General features: G+C 51.0%; 11 protein-coding genes across 11 annotated transcripts; 6 read left to right on the forward strand and 5 right to left on the reverse strand.

Moving 5' to 3' along the window:
• Nucleotides 1-897: 897 nt before the first annotated feature.
• Nucleotides 898-2067, reverse strand: BO66DRAFT_394080 (uncharacterized protein). Its single transcript, XM_025647906.1, has 3 exons — nucleotides 1784-2067; nucleotides 1244-1726; nucleotides 898-1175 (listed from the first exon to the last, which is right to left on the reverse strand). The coding sequence occupies exons 1-3, from the start codon at nucleotides 1865-1867 to the stop codon at nucleotides 978-980; spliced, it is 765 nt and encodes a 254-aa protein (XP_025500861.1). The 5' UTR covers nucleotides 1868-2067; the 3' UTR covers nucleotides 898-977.
• Nucleotides 2068-4433: 2366 nt separating this feature from the next.
• On the forward strand, nucleotides 4434-5372 carry BO66DRAFT_162144 (CVNH domain-containing protein). The gene is made up of 2 exons (XM_025642230.1): nucleotides 4434-4793; nucleotides 4870-5372. Exons 1-2 carry the CDS (start codon nucleotides 4661-4663, stop codon nucleotides 5055-5057), a joined length of 321 nt encoding a protein of 106 aa, XP_025500862.1. The 5' UTR covers nucleotides 4434-4660; the 3' UTR covers nucleotides 5058-5372.
• Nucleotides 5372-8153, reverse strand: BO66DRAFT_162100 (uncharacterized protein). The gene has a single exon (XM_025642229.1). It carries the CDS (start codon nucleotides 7766-7768, stop codon nucleotides 5624-5626), a length of 2145 nt encoding a protein of 714 aa, XP_025500863.1. The 5' UTR covers nucleotides 7769-8153; the 3' UTR covers nucleotides 5372-5623.
• Nucleotides 8154-9149: 996 nt separating this feature from the next.
• On the forward strand, nucleotides 9150-11620 carry abp2 (putative ARS binding protein Abp2; the record flags this gene model as incomplete). The annotated part of the gene is made up of 2 exons (XM_025644048.1): nucleotides 9150-9860; nucleotides 9935-11620. 2 exons carry the CDS (start codon nucleotides 9150-9152, stop codon nucleotides 11618-11620), a joined length of 2397 nt encoding a protein of 798 aa, XP_025500864.1.
• Nucleotides 11621-12385: 765 nt separating this feature from the next.
• Nucleotides 12386-13300, reverse strand: BO66DRAFT_473716 (uncharacterized protein; the record flags this gene model as incomplete). Its single annotated transcript, XM_025653078.1, has 3 exons — nucleotides 12386-12804; nucleotides 12953-13005; nucleotides 13196-13300. 3 exons carry the CDS (start codon nucleotides 13298-13300, stop codon nucleotides 12387-12389), a joined length of 576 nt encoding a protein of 191 aa, XP_025500865.1.
• Nucleotides 13301-14093: 793 nt separating this feature from the next.
• Nucleotides 14094-14699, reverse strand: BO66DRAFT_404173 (uncharacterized protein; the record flags this gene model as incomplete). The annotated part of the gene is made up of 1 exon (XM_025648918.1): nucleotides 14094-14699. One exon carries the CDS (start codon nucleotides 14697-14699, stop codon nucleotides 14094-14096), a length of 606 nt encoding a protein of 201 aa, XP_025500866.1.
• A 691-nt stretch (nucleotides 14700-15390) lies between these two features.
• Nucleotides 15391-16300, reverse strand: BO66DRAFT_458506 (uncharacterized protein; the record flags this gene model as incomplete). The annotated part of the gene is made up of 2 exons (XM_025652220.1): nucleotides 15391-16155; nucleotides 16208-16300. 2 exons carry the CDS (start codon nucleotides 16298-16300, stop codon nucleotides 15391-15393), a joined length of 858 nt encoding a protein of 285 aa, XP_025500867.1.
• Nucleotides 16301-18138: 1838 nt separating this feature from the next.
• BO66DRAFT_473717 (uncharacterized protein) lies at nucleotides 18139-18692 on the forward strand (the record flags this gene model as incomplete). The annotated part of the gene is made up of 2 exons (XM_025653079.1): nucleotides 18139-18347; nucleotides 18422-18692. 2 exons carry the CDS (start codon nucleotides 18139-18141, stop codon nucleotides 18690-18692), a joined length of 480 nt encoding a protein of 159 aa, XP_025500868.1.
• A 620-nt stretch (nucleotides 18693-19312) lies between these two features.
• Nucleotides 19313-20970, forward strand: BO66DRAFT_458508 (ketohexokinase; the record flags this gene model as incomplete). Its single annotated transcript, XM_025652221.1, has 6 exons — nucleotides 19313-19359; nucleotides 19422-19818; nucleotides 19873-20031; nucleotides 20087-20148; nucleotides 20207-20317; nucleotides 20395-20970. 6 exons carry the CDS (start codon nucleotides 19313-19315, stop codon nucleotides 20564-20566), a joined length of 948 nt encoding a protein of 315 aa, XP_025500869.1. The 3' UTR covers nucleotides 20567-20970.
• Nucleotides 20971-21123: 153 nt separating this feature from the next.
• On the forward strand, nucleotides 21124-22535 carry BO66DRAFT_473718 (ribosome biogenesis protein BRX1). Its single transcript, XM_025653080.1, has 2 exons — nucleotides 21124-21387; nucleotides 21462-22535. The coding sequence occupies exons 1-2, from the start codon at nucleotides 21155-21157 to the stop codon at nucleotides 22303-22305; spliced, it is 1077 nt and encodes a 358-aa protein (XP_025500870.1). The 5' UTR covers nucleotides 21124-21154; the 3' UTR covers nucleotides 22306-22535.
• Nucleotides 22536-23190: 655 nt separating this feature from the next.
• On the forward strand, nucleotides 23191-24285 carry BO66DRAFT_330000 (F-box domain protein; the record flags this gene model as incomplete). The annotated part of the gene is made up of 1 exon (XM_025644043.1): nucleotides 23191-24285. The coding sequence occupies one exon, from the start codon at nucleotides 23191-23193 to the stop codon at nucleotides 24283-24285; it is 1095 nt and encodes a 364-aa protein (XP_025500871.1).
• Between the last annotated feature and the right edge of the window lie 1002 nt (nucleotides 24286-25287).

A 25287-nucleotide genomic window follows, 5' to 3' on the forward strand; every position in this document is an offset into this window, starting at 1 on the left:
CGGGATGTATCTCGTGCATGGAGAGAGGCCATGCCATGGTGAAGCTTGAAAGACGTGGTAGTAGTGGTGGTGGAGCAGGAAGGATCGATGTACCGATAGACAAGTCCAGAGTCTACGCTCTGAATGAGACGAGCACTGATCACCTGGTGAACTCGGGGTCGGCGCCTCCCTTGTGGCGCTTGGTCCGTGATTTTAAGTTAGGAAACCCCCCATCCCTTAAGTTGGTGGATTGGCGGTAGGGATAATGCACCTTGATACATCTAGCCTAGCCTTTAAAGACCCCCCCAATAAAACATGCGCCCCGATGAGGCACATGCGATTGGCCCCATTCCATAAACAAGAAGTGGATATCCCGCGCGTCCCCGGCACGACATGTGGGGAAACCCACCATCATTTGGACAGGAAACAAGCGTTGAACCAGATACGAATGGACTCGACTTGCTCCTAGCAGACAATGCTCTTGAGAGCTAGTGGTCTGGAGTGATAATCATTGGGTAGGCGTGGATGCAAGGCGTTTGTTCGTGTGGGGTGTCTTCTGTTCGTTTCCTGACCGGTGTGGGTTCTCCGAAGCAGTATTCCGTACAGGTAGTAGGGAGTAAGTTAAGCACAGTTGAGGTCCACGGTACTCCGTACTTTTGCCCGGCTACTTTTCTTAGCTCGCCGGTCAGAGCTGCATTTTGATTCGGCGCGGAAAACAAATCCTGAGTTCTCCGCCGGTAGTCAGGCCGATCATATTCCAATCGTAGGATCTAATGCATCATACCTATCAACCACAGCTCGATCTATAAGGTGCTACATTGCCTCATTCCTACTATGCAGTTAGACTACGTTGATCCATGGACCATTTCGGTCTTGCTGACCGCAGACGGCGGGGCGAACAGCACAAAACGGACTACGCTTCACTTGCGCCTTGGGCAAGATTTTCAATCATCAGCTACCTATTTACCAGCGCTTCGTGCTCAGTCGCTACACTTTTATCAAGCGTTCTCCTCCACAAATGCCAATGCGCGTGGGTTCCCCCAGGTATCGCACGGCAGAAAACGCCATGATCCCGCATGCTTGCCGGAAAAGAGGTAGTAAACAAACCATGCCGACAGCGGTGGCATGGTAGGCCACTGATTGCCCCCTTCAAAAGTGATGTCGCGAAGTCCCAGCACCATCGGAGGCACCACATGCTGCAATCGAGAGTGTCAGAGACCTGGTGGAATGAGTAAGGGGCGAAAAGCAGAAGGATGGTAAGTACCTTATCCTGCTTGCCTGCATCGGCCTCGCATTCCTTGTAGACCTTCAACAATGCGTCCCCGTCATACGGTTCCATAGAAAGCAAACTCGAGATTTCATCGCTCAGATGCTGGCGGAAACTGGGTGCCATCTCTTCAATCAGTTGACGGACCACAGACGCCTGGTATTCTGCCGGCTGTGTCTTGCTGCTGTACTCCAGGAGCTTCTTCAACAAAGGCTGGAAGGAGTGATGTTGCTCCACGTTGGTTTCAAGGAAGTTGGGAACACCGATGACTCTTTCAAATCCCGGGAACATCTTCTCCTCTTCGAGGACGTGATGATGCGATACCCAGCCTGCCCACGCGTAGATGAAGAAGAGAAAGTCGGAGACGTCCTGGGGCTTTTGAATGGACGATGCCTGAAGGTAGATGCTGTTCAAGCCTCTCAGCATGCTGTTGTGAGCGAAGGCCATTTCGTTCGCGATGTAGACGGCGGGATGTTCTGACTGCAGGTGCTCATTAGCACGAGACATGTAGCCTGGAAGAAAGGGAAAGAAACTCACAACATTCCGGGTCTTGGAAGGGGTCTCGATCAGGGGCCAGGGCCCGTCGGCCCAAGGACGAGCTGGCTCAGATGTAGTGACCATGGTGCGATCGACAAGAAATCAGTAGTAGGTAGCTTGCTGGCTTGATCGAGCTCGACGGGCAGCCGTACTTATATACACAGTTATAAATAACAGTGATTAGGCTAAAGGTCGAGCAGAAATACTGACCATTTGGAGCTGGACATGCTTCCAGTTCCTGGAAAGTAACCGCGTCGAGCATAATGTAGTGCGGTGGCCCGTGATCACAAGAGGCGCAAGCGGTCAAGCAAGCAGTGGGCGAGCAAATATAATTCAGAGCCATGCATTGGATGGCTCATTTATCGTAAGCTTTGATTAGACTGCGGCAACAGAGCACTCTAGCTTGTCACCGACCGTAAGCCATTTGATAGCACAAGTGTTCTTTGTCCAGCCAACCCTAGCGTGGTCGAGTACTTGCTGGAAGAGTAAGCACTACGATACACTACGTGCGTTTAGATCTGTTGACCCTTGCCAGTCACTATGCCGGCGTGCTCATATCTACGCGGTTCAAGACCAGCTGTCACAACATTAGACGGAGAGCTCCGTGAGTGCGGGTTATCTGAGATTGTCGTATAGGGACAAGAAGCAAGTCTAGACAGTTGACATTCCCAATGAAACCTGCATTGAGCCTCTCCAGCGCGACTGTCTAGGGCAACTAGCACGTGGATTATAACCTATACCCGGCTTGCACGGCCTCGATCACCTGTCGCTCGGTATACGCGAACAAGTCTCTCCACCAATACTTCGGTAACCTCTAGCGTTATCATCGATGTTTTGGGTGCTTTCCTCCAAACCAGGGTATGGCTGAATTCGGCAAGAGGCGTCCTAGAACATCATCGATTCGCGTGGAGCCCAGATTGTGTATGAGGTGACTCTGCGAAGTACTGGCATTATCCATGTCACTCATGTCAGTGGACGAAGTCGCGGCGTCTCTGTTAAGCAATAAGCCAGGATCTCAGGAGGGGGAGCGAATCGCTTCAACTCTGGCGACGTCTTGTGCTCGGGGCTGTTTCAAGAGTAGGTAACACGACTAAGTTATTAGTTATTGTTCATGGTTGATGGCCAGTCGATGACGGATATTCGCCCCTATTTGACATGGACATCCTGGTGAAACAATGCTCGTCGGAAGACAGCCGCTGTATGCGACCATGGGGAGAGGAAGGTATGTTCGCCAATGAACCGAAAGTCGAGAATGGGACAGCTCCCAATTCGAATGTCCCTTAGAAGTGCAAGCACGGTCCGCAACGAGCAAGCTCTTCGCTGACTGGAAAGTGAGGCCATTGTTCACGAGAATATGTACGGAGTAGACAACCAAAGACATAGGGGGAGAAAATCCAGCGAGGGGAAAAGAGGGAGAGGAAAGAGGGAAACTCCCCGCTTTTCCCGAGTCCCCTCCCCACCTTGACCGTCATGGTCTCACATCGCTTGTAACGTCGTTACGGGTCATCTCCTTACTTGCCAACTCACCTGACTTCAGATGGAAGCACCAGCCACCAACTACGCGCCCTGTGAGACTGGCACTCCAACCGTTGACACCCGTCAGCGGCCCCCGAACCTCTCCTATGCCAAGCACTCAGCCCTGCAAGGCGACGGAAGGGAAAGCAAATAACGATAACTACCTTACCATTATTGACAGAAAACAAAACCAAATCAACCACCACCCTTTCATTTCAGGAGGAACGGAAACTCAGCCACCCGACGGGGGGCAGCCTTACGCCACTTTTCCCAGACCACAACTCTCCATCGTACTCAGTGCCAAAGACAGTATGTCATTCTTGGCACAGTCCTTCAGACCAATATCATTGCAATGACTTGTGGGGATTGTGGCTGTTCCGGAATCAAGGAACCCCACTATCGACGGAGTCAGACAGGGACCCGGACCAGGGTCTAGCCATACAATGATTCTCAATCGCTATACCAAGACTTCTGCCTAAACAGCGAATGCCTCCCCATCAACCCGCCTCGATACCCACCGAAACCGGCAGACAGAGAGCAGCAATAACGTCACGTCTCAACTGGCCCTCTGCTTCAGCCCACGCAGGCGCCGAGGGGGGGCCAGAGGATGGGATACCTTTCAGGGTCCATTGCTGCTGAATTGGCCGCCAAGAGGGACTAGGTGCGCGAGTGGGGAGGGGGGCGAGGGAGGGGGGCTGTGGTTGTTGTGAGGATTTTCTACGGTGAAACAATAGTGCTCATGACAGGTGGCCGATACTCATATGAATAGTACCCATTTCTCTTTTTGAGACATGATACTATCTATTGTTATGGGAAAGAAGGCCCGCTGCAGGCAGAAAAAAGCATAGAAGAAAAACAACAATGCAATCCCAGAAAGCGACACACAGCTTTCCATCTGCTTGTTTTTGTTTGTTTGTCTTTCTCGTAAGTGGCTTGATGATTGAATACAGTTTGCTTATGGTTGCATTGCAGCTTCTGATACATGTAGTGTATGCGCATACATCCATCCATCCATCCCTACAACCCACCTGCCCCCACGGAAGATCCAACAGGGCTTCTAGACTAGTAAGTAGCCCGATGTCCACTAAATCGTGCGATAAAGCTAACTAATGAGACCAAGCCAAGTATGGCAGCAACAGTCTTGGATGATGGAGGGGTGGAGGGGAAGGCAAGTAGATCAGCCCCTTTCGCAATTCTTATAACAAGAAAAAGGTATAAGAAGGGTCTCCCCCTCCCCCCCGCCATTACACATTATCATTATCCTCAACCATCAACACACTCATCCTCCCAATCCAAACCCCTGCCTGACAGCTTCTTCCTCTTCCTCCTTCCATCAAAGAATCCCCTCACTTCATTGCCACCATGAGCTTCCACTTGAGCGCCTCGGACGTCCACATTGACGACAACCATATCTTGGTTGCGGTCCTTAGAGATGAGGAGGGCGAGGAGCACGAATCCACACTGGATCTGGATGAGTTCCTGGGAAACAACGAGGGTATGTCTCGCCCATGACGATAGGCTTCCATAAAATCCGACGAATGGTATTCTGACTTCTTTGACTATTTAACCAGGCCGATTCGACTGGGGTGGAAACGGCTTCTCCGGCAGTGCCCGGGATGTGACCTTCTCCATTGAGGGTGGTGGTGAGGTCCCAGTGCTGCGCGCCGAGCTTGCCAACTCGGAGGGCGAGTACTTCCCCGCCGACGTCAACCTGTCCGAGCACATCGAGAACGACAACGGCAAGTTGGTATACCAGTAGGCGATTGAACGCTTGCCTGGGGAGTTGGCCTGAGAGGATCATACCCACAGGGGGCACCTGCATGGGTCCAAGCCAAAGAGGTTAGCTGGGCTAGAAATTTGGCATTTGCTGCTCATCTCTCTACTGGGTAGTTGGAGATACCGTGTGAACCATGTTGTGTCATTCCAGTCTGAATCTATACCAGTGATATTCGAGCGAGTACCACCAGTAGGCAGCTGAATTTCCGAAGAGATGTAAGATAATTAAGGCAACAAGTCAAGTATTGGAATGCAATTAGTATATCCGGTCATTCTCAGTTCCCGACGATTGCCGTTCCGAAAACTTTCCGAAATAATGAAGCCAGACGCCCTGAAATACTCCTACCCGCCATCCATGTATAATATACCCTCTAAGATATAAGCTCATGCAGCAATGCAAATATGACTTCGCCGTGGACCAGTGCGAGCGTTGCAGTCGGAATCAATGAATAAGACGTAAAACGAGTCGGTGCACGATCGTAAGAATCAACTGAAGTAAAGCACGGAGCAATTTGTAAGAAATATGGAAAGGCTCAGCATGATTTTCCTCTACCATGCATGTCTGCTATCGTCAACGTCGATGTCGTTACCATTCCAATCTTCGTCTCCGCTCAATTCATCGTCGAGGAAGTCTTCTTCGTTGAACTGAGTCTCTGTCGGGCGTTGATTGTCTATTCGAATCATGACGACATCGCACAAGCCTTGAGTGAACAGCGGTTCATCGTCGTCTTCACGAGATCTTCGCCTCTTCCCTGTGACAATAGCTTCATCGTCAGAGTACCTTTTTTGAGCAATGCGCGCACTCTTCCGTTTGTTCGGTGTCATAGTGCCGCTGTGTTGAGTATCGGAATTATGGCTGGCGCCTTCATTGATTCTGGCTCCTGCAGAGTCAGAGGCGTTGAGTAGTAGCGAAGTGCGAGGGATTGAGCGAAGGTCGGGATTGGGCGGAGGACTTCGTCGCTGAAAAACTCTTTGTAGCTTGCCTTTCCATTTCTCACGAAAAGTTGCTCGATCTCGCCACCCTATTTTCAGAATTGCGCTTATCACCAAGCGCCTCAAATTCTCCAAGCTAGGAGCGGCATTGAGAAGCGAGCTGAAGAAGACCTCTGCTGTTCTGTCATCCCAGTTTCGCAACTGGAGGAGCTCGATCTCCCGAAGTGTTGATGGCCAGGTCGGAATCTCAGAATGTGAGAGCAGTTCCCGAAAATGAGGCTCAACGTCGTGGTAACTAGACCAATCATGCATGGATATATCCATCCTGAAGACTTCCAGTTGCTCACATGATACGGCCAAGTTGACAATGAAAGACATACTCAAATGACGGTTATGGCTTAGATTCAACTCTCGAAGATGGCGGCCATGCGTCGAAAGAAATGAACTAAAGTTAGTGGTCGTTATCTCATCACAGTTGTTTATTGTGAGAGAGGTGAGGGTTGTGGGAAGGTTGGGCAAAAGGTGATCATTGACAATCGAGCATTCTATGAACTCTAAGCGCCGTAGATTGGGAAGGTCAGCAAGGGCCGCGGCCAAAAGTATCTCTTTTTCTGTGGAGCTCTCGGGCAATTGTTTGCTGTATGGATCATCACACATGACGTGCAGGATTCTCAGGTCCTGCATCAGATGAAATGCGGGTTGAATGTGCATCTGTGACATCAGTTCGAGAAGCTTTTGAGTCTCCATGAAACGGCTGTTCCAGTCCCAGCTACGAAGGCGGATAGGGCTTGACGAGATTGCATCGAAAAGACTGTCCGGGTAAGTCCATTTTGAGCGCTGAATAAGCCACGGGGGAAGGCCGACAACGTAATCATGACTGTGGTAGAGGCGTAGCGTTTTGACTTGAGGAGTCTTCTCCAGCAACTTGGGCAGCTCAAAATAGCCCAGGGTCGACCCACTCTTGTAGAACAGAAGGGCTTCCACATCAACATGCAGCTGTTTTATTTTATTGATATAGTTTGTGGAAAGCTGATCTTGAGGTTTGGCTAGCAAGTGTAGCAAACCGTGAGACTTAGCAGCGGGTATTAGTGGAGGGCAATGGTAGAGAGCGGCCAAGGCAGGCTCATGAAAAGAACGGCATAGTAGAGCGACTTTGACAAGCCACTGCACGGAGCTCTTTCTGCTGGTAGTCCTTTCGTCAATCAGAGGGTATGATGCACGAACAAATATATCGAGGAGTATGTGGTAGGGAAGCGTCTGCCACGGCGGTATAACACCCGAACCAACATATGGAGCAGCCTCTACTTCGAGCTTTCGACGCTTGTTAAGCGGGCGCCCAATTTCCATCCGCCTCTTCTTGAGAGGCCGGTTTGCCTTCGTTGTCTGTGATCTTGTTCTTACGGTTCGTGTGCGGGTAGGCTTAGGTGGTCTGGCGTGATTGCTTCCCTCGGCGAGTGTGAGAGGTGCATGCGCGGGTGCCGCACTGCGAGTCATGGTATCCATGCCTTCGTCGCTGAAATTGTCAAGCTCATCGTCGGTGGTTTCCTCGCGATAGGAGGCCGGCATACGGTTCGAGTCTCGAGGGCGCAGAGAAAGCGACAATCGTTCAGCGCGTTCACGATCCGATTCGGTATCTTCATCAAGCCGATCGTCGGAACTGCTGTCTTCGTGGTAGGACTGGACTTGAGTGCGACTAGATCGGACAGGTCGAGATTGTCTGGAAGGGCGCTGACGAGGAGGGGTGCGAAGCGTGGGGGCCATTCTGGGGCGAGGTTATGACGCTGTCACTGTAATGTAGGAAAGTAAGGTAGAGTAGACTGAGACCGGAGAGGCTAGCACCAGATCACCGGAGAACACATCGATAAGCTGGTCATCCCAGATGAGTCGCAAGTGGTTGGAGAAGGAAATGCAGAAGGGAGTGAGTGTTAAGGAAAGTACCAGGTAGCTGGCGAAGTTGGAGGTCGATGCAGGTGGATGATGTCGCCTGCCTCAGCTCCAAAAGTTCCAGTTCCAGTTCGGATCGAGGCTTCCCTGAACGGGACCGGAAGGGGGGGTGGGTTTATCGATAAGACTGAATGGAGCCTGGAGTATCATGGATTGGTAGACTGGCTACTCCGTAAGTTACTAGTCAAATAGCAATGACGACTTCCGGCCAGACTCAAGAGTGAGCGATTGACGGAAAAGGCGTAGTGCCGGGAAGTGATGGCAGAATGAGGGAATGACTAATACGTACTAACTAAGTTAGTGGTAACTAGTCGATTCTTGTGGCCTGATTGCTCAGGCGACCGGCGGCTAAAATGCTAAGGGGTGCATGTGACAGGGTGTGACTGCGTGACAGGCAATTGAATGTTCAATCATTTCAAATGAATGCAATTGAATGCGAATGGCGGCAGTGAAAGGCACTACTGACTGCACTGGCCCAGGCATGCCCACTGGCCCAGGCATCAATTTCCCCCGCCCTGAGGCCACCACGCTAAGCCTGGAGAGGGATCGAGGGGAGACCCGAAATAGAAACAGTCAGCTCCTCTCAAATTCCTAATCTATCATCGGCCTTCTTTAAAGCGCCGCCGTCGTCCAGCCACCCTCTCTCCTCTTTTTCCCTCTTTCCCTTTCTCTCTTCTCCTTCTTTCTCGTCGGGCGCTTGCGAACAACCATGTTGTTTGATCTTTTCGGTCGCTGTTGCGATGATCCTGCATTGATTGCTCCAATGCCGTGTCGCTAATTTCCATCCATCCATTGCATGTTAAGTTTGTATATACCTAACCTACCTACATACGTACAGCTACCGTACGTTATCAACAATACCACTGCACCTCACTGCACCACCTGCAAACTACCTACCTAGTAGTACCTGCTAGGTACTTCCTCCGGTTTGAGCGAACCTATCACGAGGATCCGATCCCTCCAATCGCGCACTGCAACTATTGGGCTGGCCCCCGAAATACCCGTGCTTTTACAACCGCCGTCTAATAAGACTTGACTTTATATTTTGGCCCGTTCCAGCCCTCGATCTGAGACCTTCCCGCTTCCCTACTATACTTATGCATTCCATCTTGTCTTGTCAGTTCCGTCGCCTTTTCATTGATTTCCAGAATTCAACACCGGTGATTCGGTTTAGACCGTTTACCAACGCCCTATCAGAATGGAAGCTTCGTTTCCAAATGTAATGAACCAGCCGGTTCAACCAGTTCAACCGGTCCAGCCAGACCGGACGGAATTAGGGCCTCCGCCGATGATTATCCAGCAGTACGCCAGGTATCCTGCTCCGGAGCCTGGCTTACATAGCGCATCTTCAATAGGTAGTGCTCGCAGTCAGATTGCCACCTCCAAATCGCCCCCTCTTCACCGCAAAGCTACCCCGCGCAGCTTACAAGCATCGCCAACCGCCCCACGTCCTGGCGTGCCCCCAGCACTAGCACCGGCACAGGTACCAACTCCAGCTCCAGCTCCAGCGCCAGTGCGCCAAGCACCCTCATTGTCTCCTCCCAACTATGACTCTTTGCGCCAGAGGTCTACTCGAGAACAGATGGAATCGGCTGAGACCCGGTCTCTTCCGTCTCGCGACATCACGGACGCAAACATCGACGATGCATACATTATGTTTATCTTCTATTGTAATCCGAATGTCCCTTTGTCGATGGACACCTCGGAGTTACGAAAGACCTTCAGATGTCCACCACGGAGTGATGGAAAGAGCTTCAGTATATTTGCGCTTTACGAACTGATCAAGAAGCTGGATTGTAAAGAGTTAAAGACATGGATTCAGCTGGCTATCGAGCTGGGGGTAGAGCCGCCCTGCATGGAAAAGAAACAAAGCACGCAGAAAGTTCAGCAGTACGCAGTGCGACTTAAGGTCCGTTCCTTGATGATATTTTTGATGCCTTTTTTTTTGTACCAAGAAAAAGTTCGAGCGCTAACTTCCGGTAGCGCTGGATGCGTGCGATGCATGTCGATGCCTTCTTTGAATATTGTCTCGGACACCCTCATCCTTATTACACTCAGCTCCCGCCTAGCGGTATTATAAGCGAGAGCCGGGATGGGGTACCACTCGAAGAAGATCTTGCCTTGCGAGCGCTCGTCCCTCAGTGGAAGCCAAAACGCGGGCGAAAGCGAGCCGAACTCGAGGCGATGGAGAAGGCCGCCAAGCGACCACAACTTGACACATCCATGAACGTGATTCATCCAGGCCCCTTTTCCGGGCAGACCTCGACATTTCCCACCAGCGCTATTCCATTCAGTGCATTTCCTGATGAGATAGAGTCGACTGATCCGTGGATGGGAAATGCGCATACATTTTCAACTGAGGGTCCATCTGTGACTCATGCTCCCCAGCAAAGTCAAGATCTGCGATGGAGGCATATTGACCGCGATGCTTCGCCCAACGGCTATCCTCATTCTGCCATTATCCCCAGAAGTAATCATCAATCGGAAATCTTCATTCAGCCTGCAGAGCCACGCTCAGCAGTGACACCATCCACTGGCGAGAAGACACGCCCCAAACGGCGTCATGGCCCCGCTGTATCATCTGCCTGGCCTAGTAACAATGGGAGCAATGGAAAGACACGGGGCCGACCTCCCAATCGAGGAACAGTGTCAGGCCCGTTTTCTTCCTTCCCAGTGAATCCTGTCCGCTCCGAATCCACCCATCAACCGAACTCCGTAATCCGATCATCTCCTGCCATTGTTCTCGATCAAGAGCACACTAACCGGTTTAGTGACTCACCATACCAGCAATCACCTACACCGTTCAATTTAGGTCCCAAACCGAATAAGCTGCAGCTCCAGGTTCCACAGCATCCTGGAGGACCTGTGCGCCTCGCGACACCGCCCACCTTGGCGGTAAACGGAGTCCATGGCGCCTCTGGCATGATGAAAACCGAGAATAACCAGCGCAACGGGACTCTCGCACCACTTTACGACTATGCTGGCAATGTGGGTGTCACCAATCCCTCTTCTTATGCCAATCGCAACCTTGTGCAACAAACAGAGATTACAGCGGACGACGTTGTACGTGTTCTAGCAGGCGAGCTACTGCGTGGTAGGGTTGTCGGTCGGTCCGCTCCTCTCAGTGCGGAAGAGGGCCGGGGTTTGGCATCATCTGTTGTCTCAAGCCTCACATCCACATACGCGAAGATACCAGGCGGTTCAGCGGTCCTCATGTCCGCGTTGCACCTGGGTCTCGGACACCAATTCGGCTATCCCGGAGTCACCGAAAGTGTGATGACCATCCACATCGAGATGATGCCTTCGGCTTCCTCCACTGCACCAAGCGTTGATGGAACCCCTTCAAATCACGTATATACGATTACTCACGAGTACAAGCACGGGCTACGGTTCTCGACCAAAGTGACATACGGAAACCTTAACATTGGCAAATCGGACAGTAACAAGTTTGAAAGCTCGTTCCGGGCAACGGACGAGCTGGACAATAGTGTTGCGGAGCTGGACAGCATCACCGATGCTGAATTCGACGTGGAAGGCGCGGATGGAAACGTCTCCGAAGCCACGTGGAGGCAAAGGTACCTCAAGCTTCGTGCGCAGATGCAGAAGAAGGAACGGTCTCTCTCTAATTATAAGCGCAAGATCTTAGAGTCTGTAATGGCAGACCTCTAAGCCTGCGTATCCTTAATCATCTTTAGCCCCCAGCAAGGTTTCAACTGTGATACCCTACAACATTATGTGACCTCGACAGGCAACCACTGCCTGTCAGGTCTGTGCTATTTGGATATAACACATCTGCCGCTTATACTCCGGGTACGAAGCCGGAGTGATTCTTTGTTGTTTTTGGGTTCTGTTCATTCGTTTTACTGATACCCTTTGAGCAAACTTACCTTGACATGCGTCTACTTACTATAGAATTTGACTTCTCTACTTTCCAATGCATGCTGTGATTTAACAGCTTCAACCGACTTTATGAATTCATGATATTATCCCGGTAGATAAACCATCAGAAAATCCCATTGCTCTTCAACATATTGCCATCAACCCGGGTTTCACATAAAGAAACGTCGACCAAAGCAAGGCTTGTCATTTACCGTTCACCAAAGGAGCTGATGATCTCGAAAGCCGCGCGTGTAAAACGTCCAATTAGGACAAAGATAGCCCCCCGAAAGATTATCCATCCTCAAATTGAAAAAGAAAAACCTCAATTGAAGCACAGACAGGGTGGAGGTCACCGCAGTCCGAAAACGAATCGCAAAAGACCTGGAGACGACATAGAACCGAACGCCCTGCAAGAGCCTAAATACTCAACCTCCAACCGAGTCTTTAGACTGCTTCACCACAATCATGTTCCCCAAACAGCCACCTACTGGTCACGATCGTCGAAGCCAGCCTGGTCCAAGCCCAGCATCTCTTTGCCAGCCCCAGTCTCCCCTTCTCAGTTTTCGTCTTCCATAAGTATCTCCTCATCAGCATCCTCTTTCTTGATGGTCAAACCATGACCGTCGTCGTTCTCGTCCTCCCCATCTTCCTGCTTGACAGTCTCATCCCCGGAATCACTCATCCCAACCATCCTATGCGATCTAGCCACAGCCATCTCCTTCATGAGCTGGCCTTTTGTCCTCTTCCTCGCCAGCAGGCCACTCGTCTTCCCCTTTCGACCAGATATAGCAGCCGCAGTAGCAGTCGGGCTCTTGCGCTTGCGACCCTTGCCTGCTCCCCCCGTCGCGGCGGCCTCAAGTCCATCGGCTTCGTCTTCATCAACGCCCTCATCGTTGGTAGTTTTCGAGGTAAGATTGCTGCCCCCCGCTGGAGCGATGTTGTTGGCTTTCAGGAGACGCTCGTAGCGTTTTGCGCTGGTTCATTCGTTCGTATATCAGCTCAGCTCTCTCCCTTGGAAGGATGTATCGTGTGATTGATAGCTAATGGAATGGAATGACTTTTGGGGAGGGGGGGCGAGGTGACGGCGAAGAAGGGGGGGGAAGGACTATTTGCATCACTTACGCGGCTCCTTTGGTCACAATGTCGCATTCCTTGGCGACATTGGCGAAATCAATCTATCGTTGTTCGAGGTGGTGGTTTGTTAGTTAGAAATTCCGAGGATCGGACTTGGTCCCTGAATTTGTGTTGCTGGGTCGGGACATAGGGACTGGGAGTTGACGGTGTAGGAGTCGTATCGAAAAGTACCAGATGAATGGGCCCAGAAGTGGCGGGGGGAGGAGGAGGAGGAGGAGGTAGAGGACTTACCTTGCCGCCGCCAGTGGCGTTGCGGATGCAGCTAAGGAGGAACTGCACTTGATCATCCGCGGTGAGGCGAGGCGCTCTCGGTTTCGAGGGTGTGCTTGGGGCCATCTTTCGCTGGGATCGCTCTGGTGTGTATCTCTGTGTGTGTGTCTGTGTGTGATCTTCGAGGTGTATGGTCGTGGTGAAGAGGGGTGGATGATGCCTCGAGGCGCGAAGGTTTTGATAGTGGAGTGGAGATGAGGAATATGTTGAGGGTAGGAGAGTGTAAATTGGTAGGATGAGAAGAGGCGAAGCCGGGGGGAGATCAAGGTAAGATACCTGGGAAGTGAGTGAGAGATCGCAGCAAGAGTGAAGAGAATAGAGCGAGTCCAAACCGACTGGGGGAACCGTGAATGGAGTATCAGCTTGACGTTTATTCACTGGTGGAACACGATCCTGATTTCTAACACAAGGACACAAGAGGCTGGGCCCAGTGCTTTAGAAAACCACTTTTGGACTATCAGTGGAGCAATCTACTGAGCAGAAGAAGGAAGGCGCAATGGCAGTCAACTACATTTTGTGTTGCATGTCCCAGATATCAATCAATCCTCCAATCTGCTATGAAGAGTCTGGTCTGCAGAGGCCAAGAGCATCAGCGTTCCTTCCCCAGGGCCATCAATGTGGATAAATGACAAGAAATGGAAGTCAAAAGACTGCACATAAACCGAAGCCCATCCCCAAAGTTGCTGGAGCAAATCCCTCGAAAGAGTTAACAACACAAGAGAAGAACGGAAGATCCTAGACCCCAGCAACGACGGTCGAACAACCCATCTGTCTATGTATCAAAATCTCATCAGCGCCAAAGCAAGCAGATCCTTCTTGCAAGGCAACGTACCAGTATCGTAGACCGTTCAAGGAACACTTAAACGACCTCGCTTCCAAGGTCAAGCCCGTCTTGGGTCTCAGGCGCAACCACAACCTCCACCTTGGGAGCAGACTTGGCACGGGCAGCAGCGCCCTTCTTGCGACCCTTGGTGTTCGGCTTGGTATCGACATCCGACCCAGCCTGAGCCTCATCGGAGTTGTTCGACTCAGCGGCCCCATCAGCATTGGCCTTGGTTTTCTTTCGGGGGTTGCCCTTCGCAGGCGCCTTGCGTTTGGTCGGGGTGGTCACTTCAAGGCCGGCCTGCCCGTTCTGAGCATCCATGGGTCCGTTGCCTCCAGCCAACGCGCTGTCTATCTTGGTGGGGCTTCCACCTGTCTGGGTGGCTTCGAGCTCAAACCCATAACGCTTGCGCAGGGCGCGGAATCGGTTCGCGGTGGAGGCAACATTGGTATAGCCAAGGGCAGCGGCCACTCTGCTCAAATCGACCTGTATGGAATGCTTAGCGATACGTAGTGAGAGAACGCAAGGAAGAAGAGAACTCGCCTGTCTGTCAGATGTCATGTTCATAACACATTGGACAATGAACTGAGCATCGGGCTGAGGAATTTCATCCTCAGACTTTGCCTGCTTGGCGCCAGGCATGATGATTGAGGTGGAGTAGACTGGGAATTTAGAAGTCAGGTTTTAGATTGGACTGAAGTATTGGGTCTGACACGATAGCTTGTATGGTGGATGGGGAAATTCAAATAGAAGGACTGTTTTGAGGAGGGGATGTGTGCAATCAAAGGAGGACGGTTGCTGGGGAGAGTATGCAAGACAGATAGTGAGGAAATCGTTCTGGTCCTCGCCCTTCTAGCTGGCTGGGAAGACCTGAAGATGAAGATTGGCTTACTCTAGTGAATTGGTTTGAATCAGAGTCGTGTGCTAAGGACTTGTGGTGATAGTGGGAGATATTAGAACTGATAAGGCGGTTGTCGAGGGAGGATTGCAAAGAATGGAAACAGTTCAGAGCAAGGTCAGATGTGAAGAGAGGATCAGTCTCAGTCAAGGTAGGTCTTGATCACATCCAGCAAACCAACTGTCGTAACACGCCCACTACAGAGTACCTCACTTATGTTTTGTGGTTCCAGAAGGATGCGGTTGCTACAGAGAGTAAACAAAAGTGATATTGCCAGTGATATGTGTTACTATTGTAATTCGACTAGAAGAGGAACAAAAGCGCATCAAACATGATGATGACTTGGGCCACGAGCTTCATCGGTTGCAGTCAAACATGATAGCATACAACACGATAGGGACAGCGATAAACCAAATTCCCAGACCCAAACCTACCCTACTCATTTGTAGCATCACCATCCTCTAGCGGCTCCTCCTTGATTTCTTCTTCGATCTCTATATCCTCTCCCACTATCACTTGATCCGGCTGAATCTTAGGCCACCAGAGATTGTTCGGGTACTGAGCTCCGAAGGGCTCGTGGTAGACTGACTCGGGCTGGAATGCAGGTCGAAACTCAGCTTGGAGCCCGGGCTGAGGTGCGGCTGCAGATGGGTACATGACCGGGTTGCCTGAGTTGGTGAACATAGAAGTATACGGCGCAACAGCTGGTGGGATAGTCGACATTGGGAAAGATGTAGTCAGAGGGATATCCACCAGCGATGGGACGTGCTCATCGTAGGGCTCGGGCTTAAACATAGACTCCAGGCAAGGTTCGAAAGTAGCCTCCAGAGGCTCGTGCTTCACCTCAGGTGTAGGAAGGGGAGGGGGGTGGTACGGTAGTCGTGCAGCTGGAAAAGTGGGCGGCATCATAGGAGAGAGCGAAGGACCAGGAGTTGGCATCATCAAGGAGGAAATATGCTCGCCGTAGGGAGCTGCAAATCCCTGGTTCGCCGCTGGCTCGGGCGAAGGGGATGGAAGACTCTTCTGGCCGTTCTCGCTGGACAAACCACCCTTGCTCGACTTGGTGCTGTCTTTCTTAGCACGGGGAGCTCGGGTTGATGGAACGTTGCCCTCCATCTGCTGTCTGAACCGTGAGTATCGCATCCGTGCAGCGTGGCCGTTGGAGATTTCGAGATCGGAGGCAACTAGGTTCCAATCAACCTAGCGAGTTGTCATTAAGATGGAGTATTCCCTTCTGGGCTGAGGTACAAACCGATCTAAGATCCAACTGTTTGAGGATGGCGTACAAGAATTTGGACGCCGGAGTGTCAGTCGGCACGGCCTTGCCACGTTTTGGATTCTGCATGGTGGAGCTTGGAGTAGAGAAGAGATGGGACTTTCTGTGGTATAAGGGTAGTCTTGACACGAAGTATGTAGATGATTCCTAGAAATCTGGAGAAGTGACTGAGAAACCTGCACCTTGATGCACGTAGAAGGATGAAATTTATAATTTATGATCCTGGGTTAGAATTGATCATCAAGATAATCTAGCCACACAGCCGCCATCATACTGCATTACCAACAAAGATTCCGGTCATTCTGAAAGGAAGGCTGCGGAGCCTCTACAGTTCTCCCAACAATAATGCAACTCTGGTAGAGAGCTTCTGCATGTCGGCTAGTGGCATGCTGCAGGTGATCGCAGCCTCATTCGCTGGATTGTTTAAACGTGCATGGAGCATATCAACCCACGTTTAAGCAAAGAAAAACTACAAAGAAAGCGTGTACAAGGACCTTGTTTTTACACCATATCCTTCTTACAGCCTGCGAGTAGGGTTTCACTGTTTCACTAATAGTAGCTGATGATCACGTGGTTCGTTATACCCTGACTGAACACACCTTTGGCCGACGGATAGAGGATAAAGACTGCGACAGCTGGTTCAACAATTCAGATCGACTAGCAGAGCTTGCAAGAGTTGAAAGAGATACCAGATAGCCTCATTCGAAGGATTTTGTCTGTTCCAGACTTAATTGAATTGCCACACAATCGAGCTATTAATGCCACCTTTCATCTGGCCATCTAAAGGGCCAAATTCGAATGCATCAGTAGGTCAATCGAAAGATGATTCTATCCAACAGACTTAATCTGGTCAAAGTTAGCTTGTCTTTGGTCTTATTTGTAGGTGCTACACAGCGAATATAGATCTCCTTGTTATGTAACTCTTTACCTTCCAAACTTGAGCAACGCAGCGTTAAATAGAGCCAGTCATTAGTCGTCAATTTTCAAACATTGCCTTGGCTCTCGAGAAATAGCGAGTATGTCGACGGCCGCAAATTCGTGCTTGGTGGTATGCCAGATAGAAGCTTTCTTAGAATCATGGATTAGGTCGCCTTTCAGGATCAGCTGGAGAAAGACTCATATTCTCCCTTACAATACTCTTGTCCGGAAGTTCAGCCTTAGAGACGAACTCAAAGTCAAACTCTCCAAAAGTACCTAAGTATGCTCATGGGTTCATGTTATAAGCATCAGTGAAATACTAGCTTGGTGCTAATCCATGAAGAATCCCTACTCAAGCGCGGCAACTCTCAAGTCTTTACTACTAGCTAGTCGCTGATATGGCGAGCTAGCAAACAGATTCCTAATCGCTCTCAGCATGCTTCCTTTTGCTTTGCTGTTGAAAGCAAAGTAGTCTTTATCTCACTACCACCCCCATCACAACGCCCAATATCCTCATATGAGTAGATCAGTCTTTGTCTGGCTGAAGGAAGGCCAAGATAAGAACATCATCATCTAGCCAGCTAGTTCAACTGTAAAGTTATTCAGCTATATCCACCACCTACATAGTAAGCTCGGGTATATTTCCGATGAGCGGCATCGACCATGTTTTACACAGCTTTAGTCCACTGTGAAAAAAGGGCAGCAAATGTCGATGACATCGTTCATGCCGACATGAAACGAGGTGAGTCAGGCTAGGCTACGCTGAGAATAAGATTCTGAGTTATTCACTTGTCGATGCGCAAGGGTCAGCAGACCCTGGTTACTGTATGCGCTGCCGCACTAGGCCGGGGCCCTTTGTAATGCGTGTTTCTCTTGGATTATATCACCCCCCTCACTTTCCCCCCTCTCCCCTAACCCCACGCACCCACATCTTCTTAGAAGTTTAATCTAGCTTTCAGTCTCACAATTACTCTTCCCATACTATCACGATGGCGAAAGCTGTTAATAAGGCAAAGAGAGCTTACACTAAGACACGCTCTACCCCGAAGCCAAAGGATAAGGCAAAGAGACTCGCCTGGAGCGAGTCAGCAGAGCTAGACCTGCTCTTAACTATAGCTTATGTCAAGAAGATTAAGCTTAGTGAGGAAGAATGGAAGGAAGTTGGTGACAGGATTGGTGGAAGTTGGAACGCCGCGAGGTGAGTTTCCTGTCTTCCTTGCTTGGAAGATGTCTGCTATGTCTCGCTCTTCCTGTGTCTAACCGGTCATGAAGACAGAGATATGGGACTCGCATGAGTAAGAAGTTTCCTGACTGGAAGCGTCGTTCGAGGGCAGACAAGGAACTACTCACATCCTCTGCCAATCCGCATGGATCTGTCGACGCTGGTGTTCAGCCTGGCGAAGCTGATACCACTATGCACGATCCTGATGACAACAAGGAATGGGATGATTGCACGTCCGAAGGGGGCGATATCGAACCCGGAATTCCTGAAGAACAGGCTCGTGCTGACCAAGCCGAGACTGGACTTGGTCGTGTCTGTTGAGGTAAGTCGTTACTCTGAGCATACCTAGTCACGGCTTCTGACGATATGACAGACAAGTCGTAACATGCATCTAAGTCGATCGATGCCATTCTCTGGTTTTGTGGGAGCATCCTTCGATCGGTCTCTTGCAAATAGCGCGAGCAGACCCATTTTTTCCATTTGATCCAGATCGAATTCTCAACTCCTGAACCGTCTTTGTCGGAACCTGCCACTATTGCCTTACAGTCCGATACTTTTGAGTCTTCATACTCCGCACATTTTCCCTATGTCCACGGTTCTGTTGTCGAATCTGCTTCAGAAATTGTTCATTTGTGGTCGATTTGATCTTCTATGACTGTGATTTTTCTGGGAAGCTAGAATCATATTGCGATGGGAGTAACACCTTGGTATTGTATCTTAACGCAATTTCGCACTGTCCTTTTGTGCCTTGAGCTTGGAGAATGGGGTTTGCAATAGGGAGAGCTGTACTATGATGTCGACAGTGGGTCATGACTAATCCCACGGCAAATCAAGGTCAAGCTGCTCCTCTCAACGCTGGCGAATCTCGTGCAGTACTTATTAGGCTTTTCCAATGTAATCTAAGCTTCTGTATGCCCGGCAGTAAACAATCAAGTAACAGGATGTCGCTCGTTGCGGTAGGCGCATGCTATCTAGACACGATCCTAACGTGGGTGGCTTTGGATTCTCTTCCGGTCAACGGTCCGATCATATCTGACGTCAATGTACCAGGACTCCCCATTACCCTGGAGAAGATGAAAAGCTTCGTGCTTCCAATATCTCTCGCCGGAGAGGGGGCAACTGCCCGAACACGCTTGAGGTTCTGCAGCAATTGGTAGCTCACGGCTCATCGACCGCGCCACTATCATTAAACCTGGTTGCAATCCTGCCCTCCAGGTCATCGGCTGCTTCGCAGCAGATCCGAGCGGCATTCGAACCGCACGTGAACATGGATCACTGCATCTACCGGGACGAGCTAACAGAGCCTGCTTCGAGTTTCATCTTCAAAAGCCAGGCGACGGGGAGCCGGACCATCGTCAACTACAACGAGCTTCCGGAGATGACCGTTGATGAATTTGTCACGATTGCCAACACTTTAGGCCCGACGGTTTCGTGGTTCCATTTCGAGGTTTGCGAACCATCTAGAGGGCTTCTTGCTTGAGACTAATGACATGATCTATAGGGTCGGATTCCGGACGTCACCCTGGCCTGCATCCGCTACCTGCGGCAACATTTCCCCTCGGTCAGAATCAGCGTCGAAGTAGAGAAGCCAGGACGGCCTGGGCTGCAGGAACTCGCGGAGGAAGCCGACGTTGTTTTCTACTCGAAGAGCTGGGCTCAGGTACACATATTCCTGCTTCTCATGTCCCTGCCGGAATCGAGGCTGACAGCTGTAGGGAAATGGGTATAAATCGGCTGAGCAATGTGTTCAAGAACAATCGTCTCTGACAAAAAAGGCGTATGTACAAGATCCATCAGTGTTTCTATGCTTCATTTACTGATCTTTTGACCACCAGCTCTCTTCTATGCTGCACATGGGGTGAACATGGAGCAGTAGCTCTGAGTACCGCGACCAAAGATGTGATTCATCAGCCCGCATACACCGCGCCAGACTTTCGTATCGTGGAGTAAGTGGAAATCAAGTGGCTGAAAGCACCACGGCTACTGGATTAGGCGTATTGCGTCGGTCACTGACTCTGATTAGTACGATTGGTGCTGGCGATAGTTTCAATGCCGGCATGCTGTACGCGCTTCTCTGCCGGCGTGATGAATGGAGTTTGTTGCAAAAGCTAATCTTCGCAAACCGAGTTGCTGGAATGAAGGTATCCCAAGAGGGCTTCTCAGGGCTTCATCGTGCACTGAACTCTGTACGTTGAGATGAATATCTGACTAGCGTGGTATCTGCATCATGGCGCAATTGTTCTGCAAGGCGACAGGGAAATGTTCGAAGCAGTCTTGGACCGGCTATAAGCGTGGGGATTACATGGAGCGAAGCCACAATAATACTACAGAGAGGGGTAGAGATTGCCGATACACAGGGCGATGGATGACATTGAAGCTTGAGTATTGTGCTTTCAGGTTCAAGAGAATAAGCCTGAAATCGACCTCGATTGCACTGAGAAGATGCTAGCTATTTCTCGATTCAGTTGGGAGTAATGATCGCAGTGATAAGATGAAGGAGTGAAGGGTGACAAGAGAATTACCAAGCTCAAGATACGGCTTATTGATTACGGAGCCAAATGATACAATGAAAGAATTCAGAGCACTGCATATGAATGTGAATAGCTTCGCAAGATAGACTAACCAGATAAGGCTTGAGCGGTCCAGAGAGAGTGGATGCAATCACGTGATGTTGATCATCAAAGGCGGTGTAGACCAAAAAATAATTCTGCCCGGTATCTTCTGAATTTTGCGGGTGATCAACAGATTCGGACTTTCACAAACCACAGCATATCGCATTCACCATGGCGTCCGTCTACAAAACTGTTTCAAAGAAAGCCGCCCAGCGCATTGCCCGGGAGCAGGAGCTCGATGAGGAGGATATCGAAATGGAGGAACTCCTTGCTGACGCCGACGATTCGAGCGACAGCGAGGACGACGAGGAAATCACTACTGAAGCGGCGAAGAAGCAGCTTGCTTCTGGGTTCATGCCCAAGACTCGCGTCCTGATGTTGACCTCCAGAGGTGTAACCTATCGGTGTGTTCTTCTACATTTGAATTTGAGAGCTGAGGGACGAGACTTCGATTGCTAACCGATTAATCTCTATCTAGCCACCGACACCTGCTCGCAGACCTTGCCTCTCTTCTCCCCCACACTCACAAGGAAAGCAAACTCGACACGAAAAAGAAGACCGCTGGCTACAACCTCCTCCTGAACTCTCTCGCCGATCTTCACTCTTGCAACGTTATCTTCTTCCTCGAGGCTCGTAAGCAGGGTCAAGATTTGTACCTCTGGCTTGCGCGCCCTCCCAATGGACCTACCATCAAGTTCCACGTCAACAACCTGCACACCATGGCCGAGCTGAATGCCGGGTTCAGCGGAAACTGCTTGAAGGGCGGTCGGGGTCTCGTGGTTTTCGATCGCTCGTTCGACGAGCAGGGTCCGCTCATGAGCTCCCCCGGCAGCGAATACCGGGGTTTGATCAGGGAGATGATCCGCGGTGTCTTCTGCGTTCCCAAGCGTGGCGTGAAGGGTATGAAGCCGTTTGTTGACCGCATCATTGGTGTCTTTGGTGTGGATGGCAAGATCTGGATCCGCGTCTATGAGATTCGGGAGTCTGAGGGCGAGAGCAAGAAGGAGGAGGGCAAGGACGCGAAGCCCGCTCCCAAGAAGAAGGATGGACAGCCGGAGATCTCTCTCGTTGAGATTGGACCTCGCTTTGTCTTGACGCCGATCGTGATCCTGGAGGGCAGCTTTGGCGGCCCTGTCATCTACGAGAACAAGGAATACGTGAGCCCCAACCAGGTCCGCCGTGACATCCGCATTGGCAAGGCCGCCCGCCACGCCAACCGCAGGGATGCGGAGACGGACCGTTTCGCGAAGCGGTCGAATCTGGGATTGGGTGACGGCGAGAAGAAGCCCGGTGCTCTGGACACACGGCACCTGTTCGCATAATCGCTTTTCTGTTTCGCATCGCTTTCTTCTGTTATTTCTACGCCCTATTAGACTCTGATATCCTGAAGGGATGTATATGTATTGATGTGGGGGGGTACATTCATGGTTCTCTTTCAAGGCGTCTGGTGTGACAATAATAAAAGTACTTGACGTTATCGTTCAATTTGCGCTCATTTCGATGACCCCCAATTCATGTCATGGCTTGCCTCTATCTGGCTCTTGTCATTAGTAACCCTTCTGTATATGTGTACTTGCAGTCATTGTGTAGAGAGCTATCATATTGGCTTTTTCGAAAATCACCAAATTGCCCCAGAGATAGGGACTAAGGGAGCGTATACATCATATATGACTTACAAATTTTAGAATGTCGAAAGCTCACTCCCTGCCCCCTTTTGGTATTCATATGTACAAGTGCATTAGGTTTTGAGACAAGGGAGGGTGAAGGGGAAGGCGATTGTGTCAAGTGATCTGACGTCCCGCCTCTCCTTATCGCCTCGCCGGCTTCGCCATCGCCGCGACTACAACTCCTTAACAGACATCATGGCATCTGTTTCACTCCCCAGCCCATCGTGGCTGCTTGGAGCTTGTCCTGTTCCTGACGCTATGGCAACGGTCCCTACTCGTTTTTCATCTGTTTTGGTAATCCCCAGGGGTGGGGTCGCGATCTAGGTCCGAATCTCTATTGCGACAGCGGCCGCAGGGATATTGAGCCTGCAGCGACGACAGCCCTGTCCTTGACAGTGACATTTGTCATTTAATCTTCTACAAACCACTCTCGAAACTCTCTTAGAAATATTACAATAGGTATCAATCTTCCAATGCAGAGATCGGCCTTAATATTCACATGGAGCTGACACCGTATGAAGATAGCCATAGTCCAGAACCATGTCCTTCAATATACTAGCCGCGGAGCTTCTGCTCCATATATTCCGCTCCTGCGAAAGTGTCACCGATGTTATAAACCTTGCCTCCACGTGCCGTCGATTGCACACTGTTTTCCACCGATCCAATAAACTACAGATCCTCTACAATGTCGCGGAGCTCGAGTTTGGCCCGCTAGATGATATCATCCAAATTGTGACTCAGAATACCAGCCAGGCAGCGCACGTGTCGCGCACCGCACCTCTGACCGACCCCCTTCTCCGACAGATCATACATATCGGGTGCGTGGCCCAGAAGTGGGAGGCCATATACCCTCTCAAAAAATGGAAGCTGGATTTCGAGAATCGCCGGACGCTCTCCGACGAGGAGCGATTCCGGCTCCGGCGCGCGATCTACCGTCTGTGGCTGTATCATCGCGCCTTCCACACGCACGACCACAGCCGGTTCACTCGCACCCTGCCCCATATCGTCAGCGAACGCGCGCAGCTGCTGCACAACTGGTCCACCGCCGACTTGGCCGAGATCGAGGATGTGCGCGCGATCATCGGGGATGTCGTGCAGAACCACATCTGCCCCAGCAACGGGACCATCCAGCGTAAATTCAAGAAACGATACCCCGAGAGCACCCACCAGTTGATGTTCAACATTCATCTCAACTACCCGACGGCGGCGGCAGCGGCGCCCGAATATCCCACGGCCCCCCCGAGTTTGTTCGCAAAGCCTTCCGATCCGGTGGCTGAGCGGTACTTCCACACTACTCATCCGAGCAACTTCGAATCTTCGGCCAAGTACAAATCTCGCTTCCGGAACGATTTGTTCCACGATCCCGGGTTTGAAGGGTGGGGGGACGAGATCCCGCACTACTACGTCGTGCAGGACATGATGAAGCTTGATCCGGGTCAGGTGCTGTGGCTGCGGGATCACGCCCTGCTCAAGGAACAGGTCGAGGCCTATGTGCGGGACATGGGCGACTGGTTCCGGGACAATGGGGAGACATTCGGGGACACCCTGGAGTGGGTGATGAAGGAGCGAGGCGAGGATATTGGGGAGTTTCGCGCCGCCATCGCCGATCGTGGGATTGGGGTCGTCTGGGATTAGCAACGGTGCTGTCTGGCTGCCGAATCCATAGACTGGTGTATGTGTCTTGTCATCTACAGTCGAATATATGGCCCCCTGGTAAACGGCTTCCTCGTATGCGGCTTCCCCGAGACAGCACCCTTCCAGCCGAGCCAAGCCAAGCAAAGACCATGTAGCATCTACGCATCCCTGGACCTTCCAGCACGGATCTATCTAGTCCATATATGACACCATAAGGTATTGGCGACCCTTCTCCCAGCCCATAGCCAAAGGGTGAAATCAGTCATAAGAACGCGAAAACATCCAACATCGGCTAATCATCAGCCATCTACTGTACATCAATCCCATATCCCCAACTCTAAACCCCACGCGATACACACGACTTCACTAAAAAAAGAAAAACAAAATCAAGCTCACTACGAAACACAGGGCATCGACTGGTAACACCCGAGGAGGGGGAGTCCACGCGTGCGACTCGACTCGAACACTGCACCGCATTCAACCACCTTAACGGCCAACCCGTCCCGTCCCTCTCTCTCTCTCTCTCTTTTCCCCCTGATCAGCCCACCCTAAGCCGTACGGGGAAATGGCATTCGGCAGAAAAGAGCTGAGGCTGAGCCCGCCTGGAACCGGGGCTAAAATTCCCAAGTGGAGTGGAGTTCAACTTATTGTTGTGTGTGTTCTTTTTTGGGGAGGGTGCGGGTGATTAAAAATGGGGCCGGTTCTGGTTGTTTGGGGGATTACTGTGCGTAGGTAGGAGGAGGCGTCGTGTGTATTTGCTACGGGGGGAGGGATGGCTCTACGTGTACTTCGTATCCTGGATTGATAGCTTGAGTGCTGGAATACCTATGTAGCAGGGTATGCCGTACAAGGCAGGCTGGGATTTGAGTATTATTGAATTGCATACTCAGAAATGCATCCAGCTAACGTACGGAAAATGGAGCAGGAACGGAAATGCCTCGTGGGGCTCCCGCGGTGAGGATGTGGGCCGCTTCGTTCGACCATGGTCTGGGACAACTGGCG

Source organism: Aspergillus aculeatinus, assembly GCF_003184765.1.
Source record: "Aspergillus aculeatinus CBS 121060 unplaced genomic scaffold BO66scaffold_45, whole genome shotgun sequence".
Lineage (NCBI taxonomy): Eukaryota > Fungi > Ascomycota > Eurotiomycetes > Eurotiales > Aspergillaceae > Aspergillus > Aspergillus aculeatinus.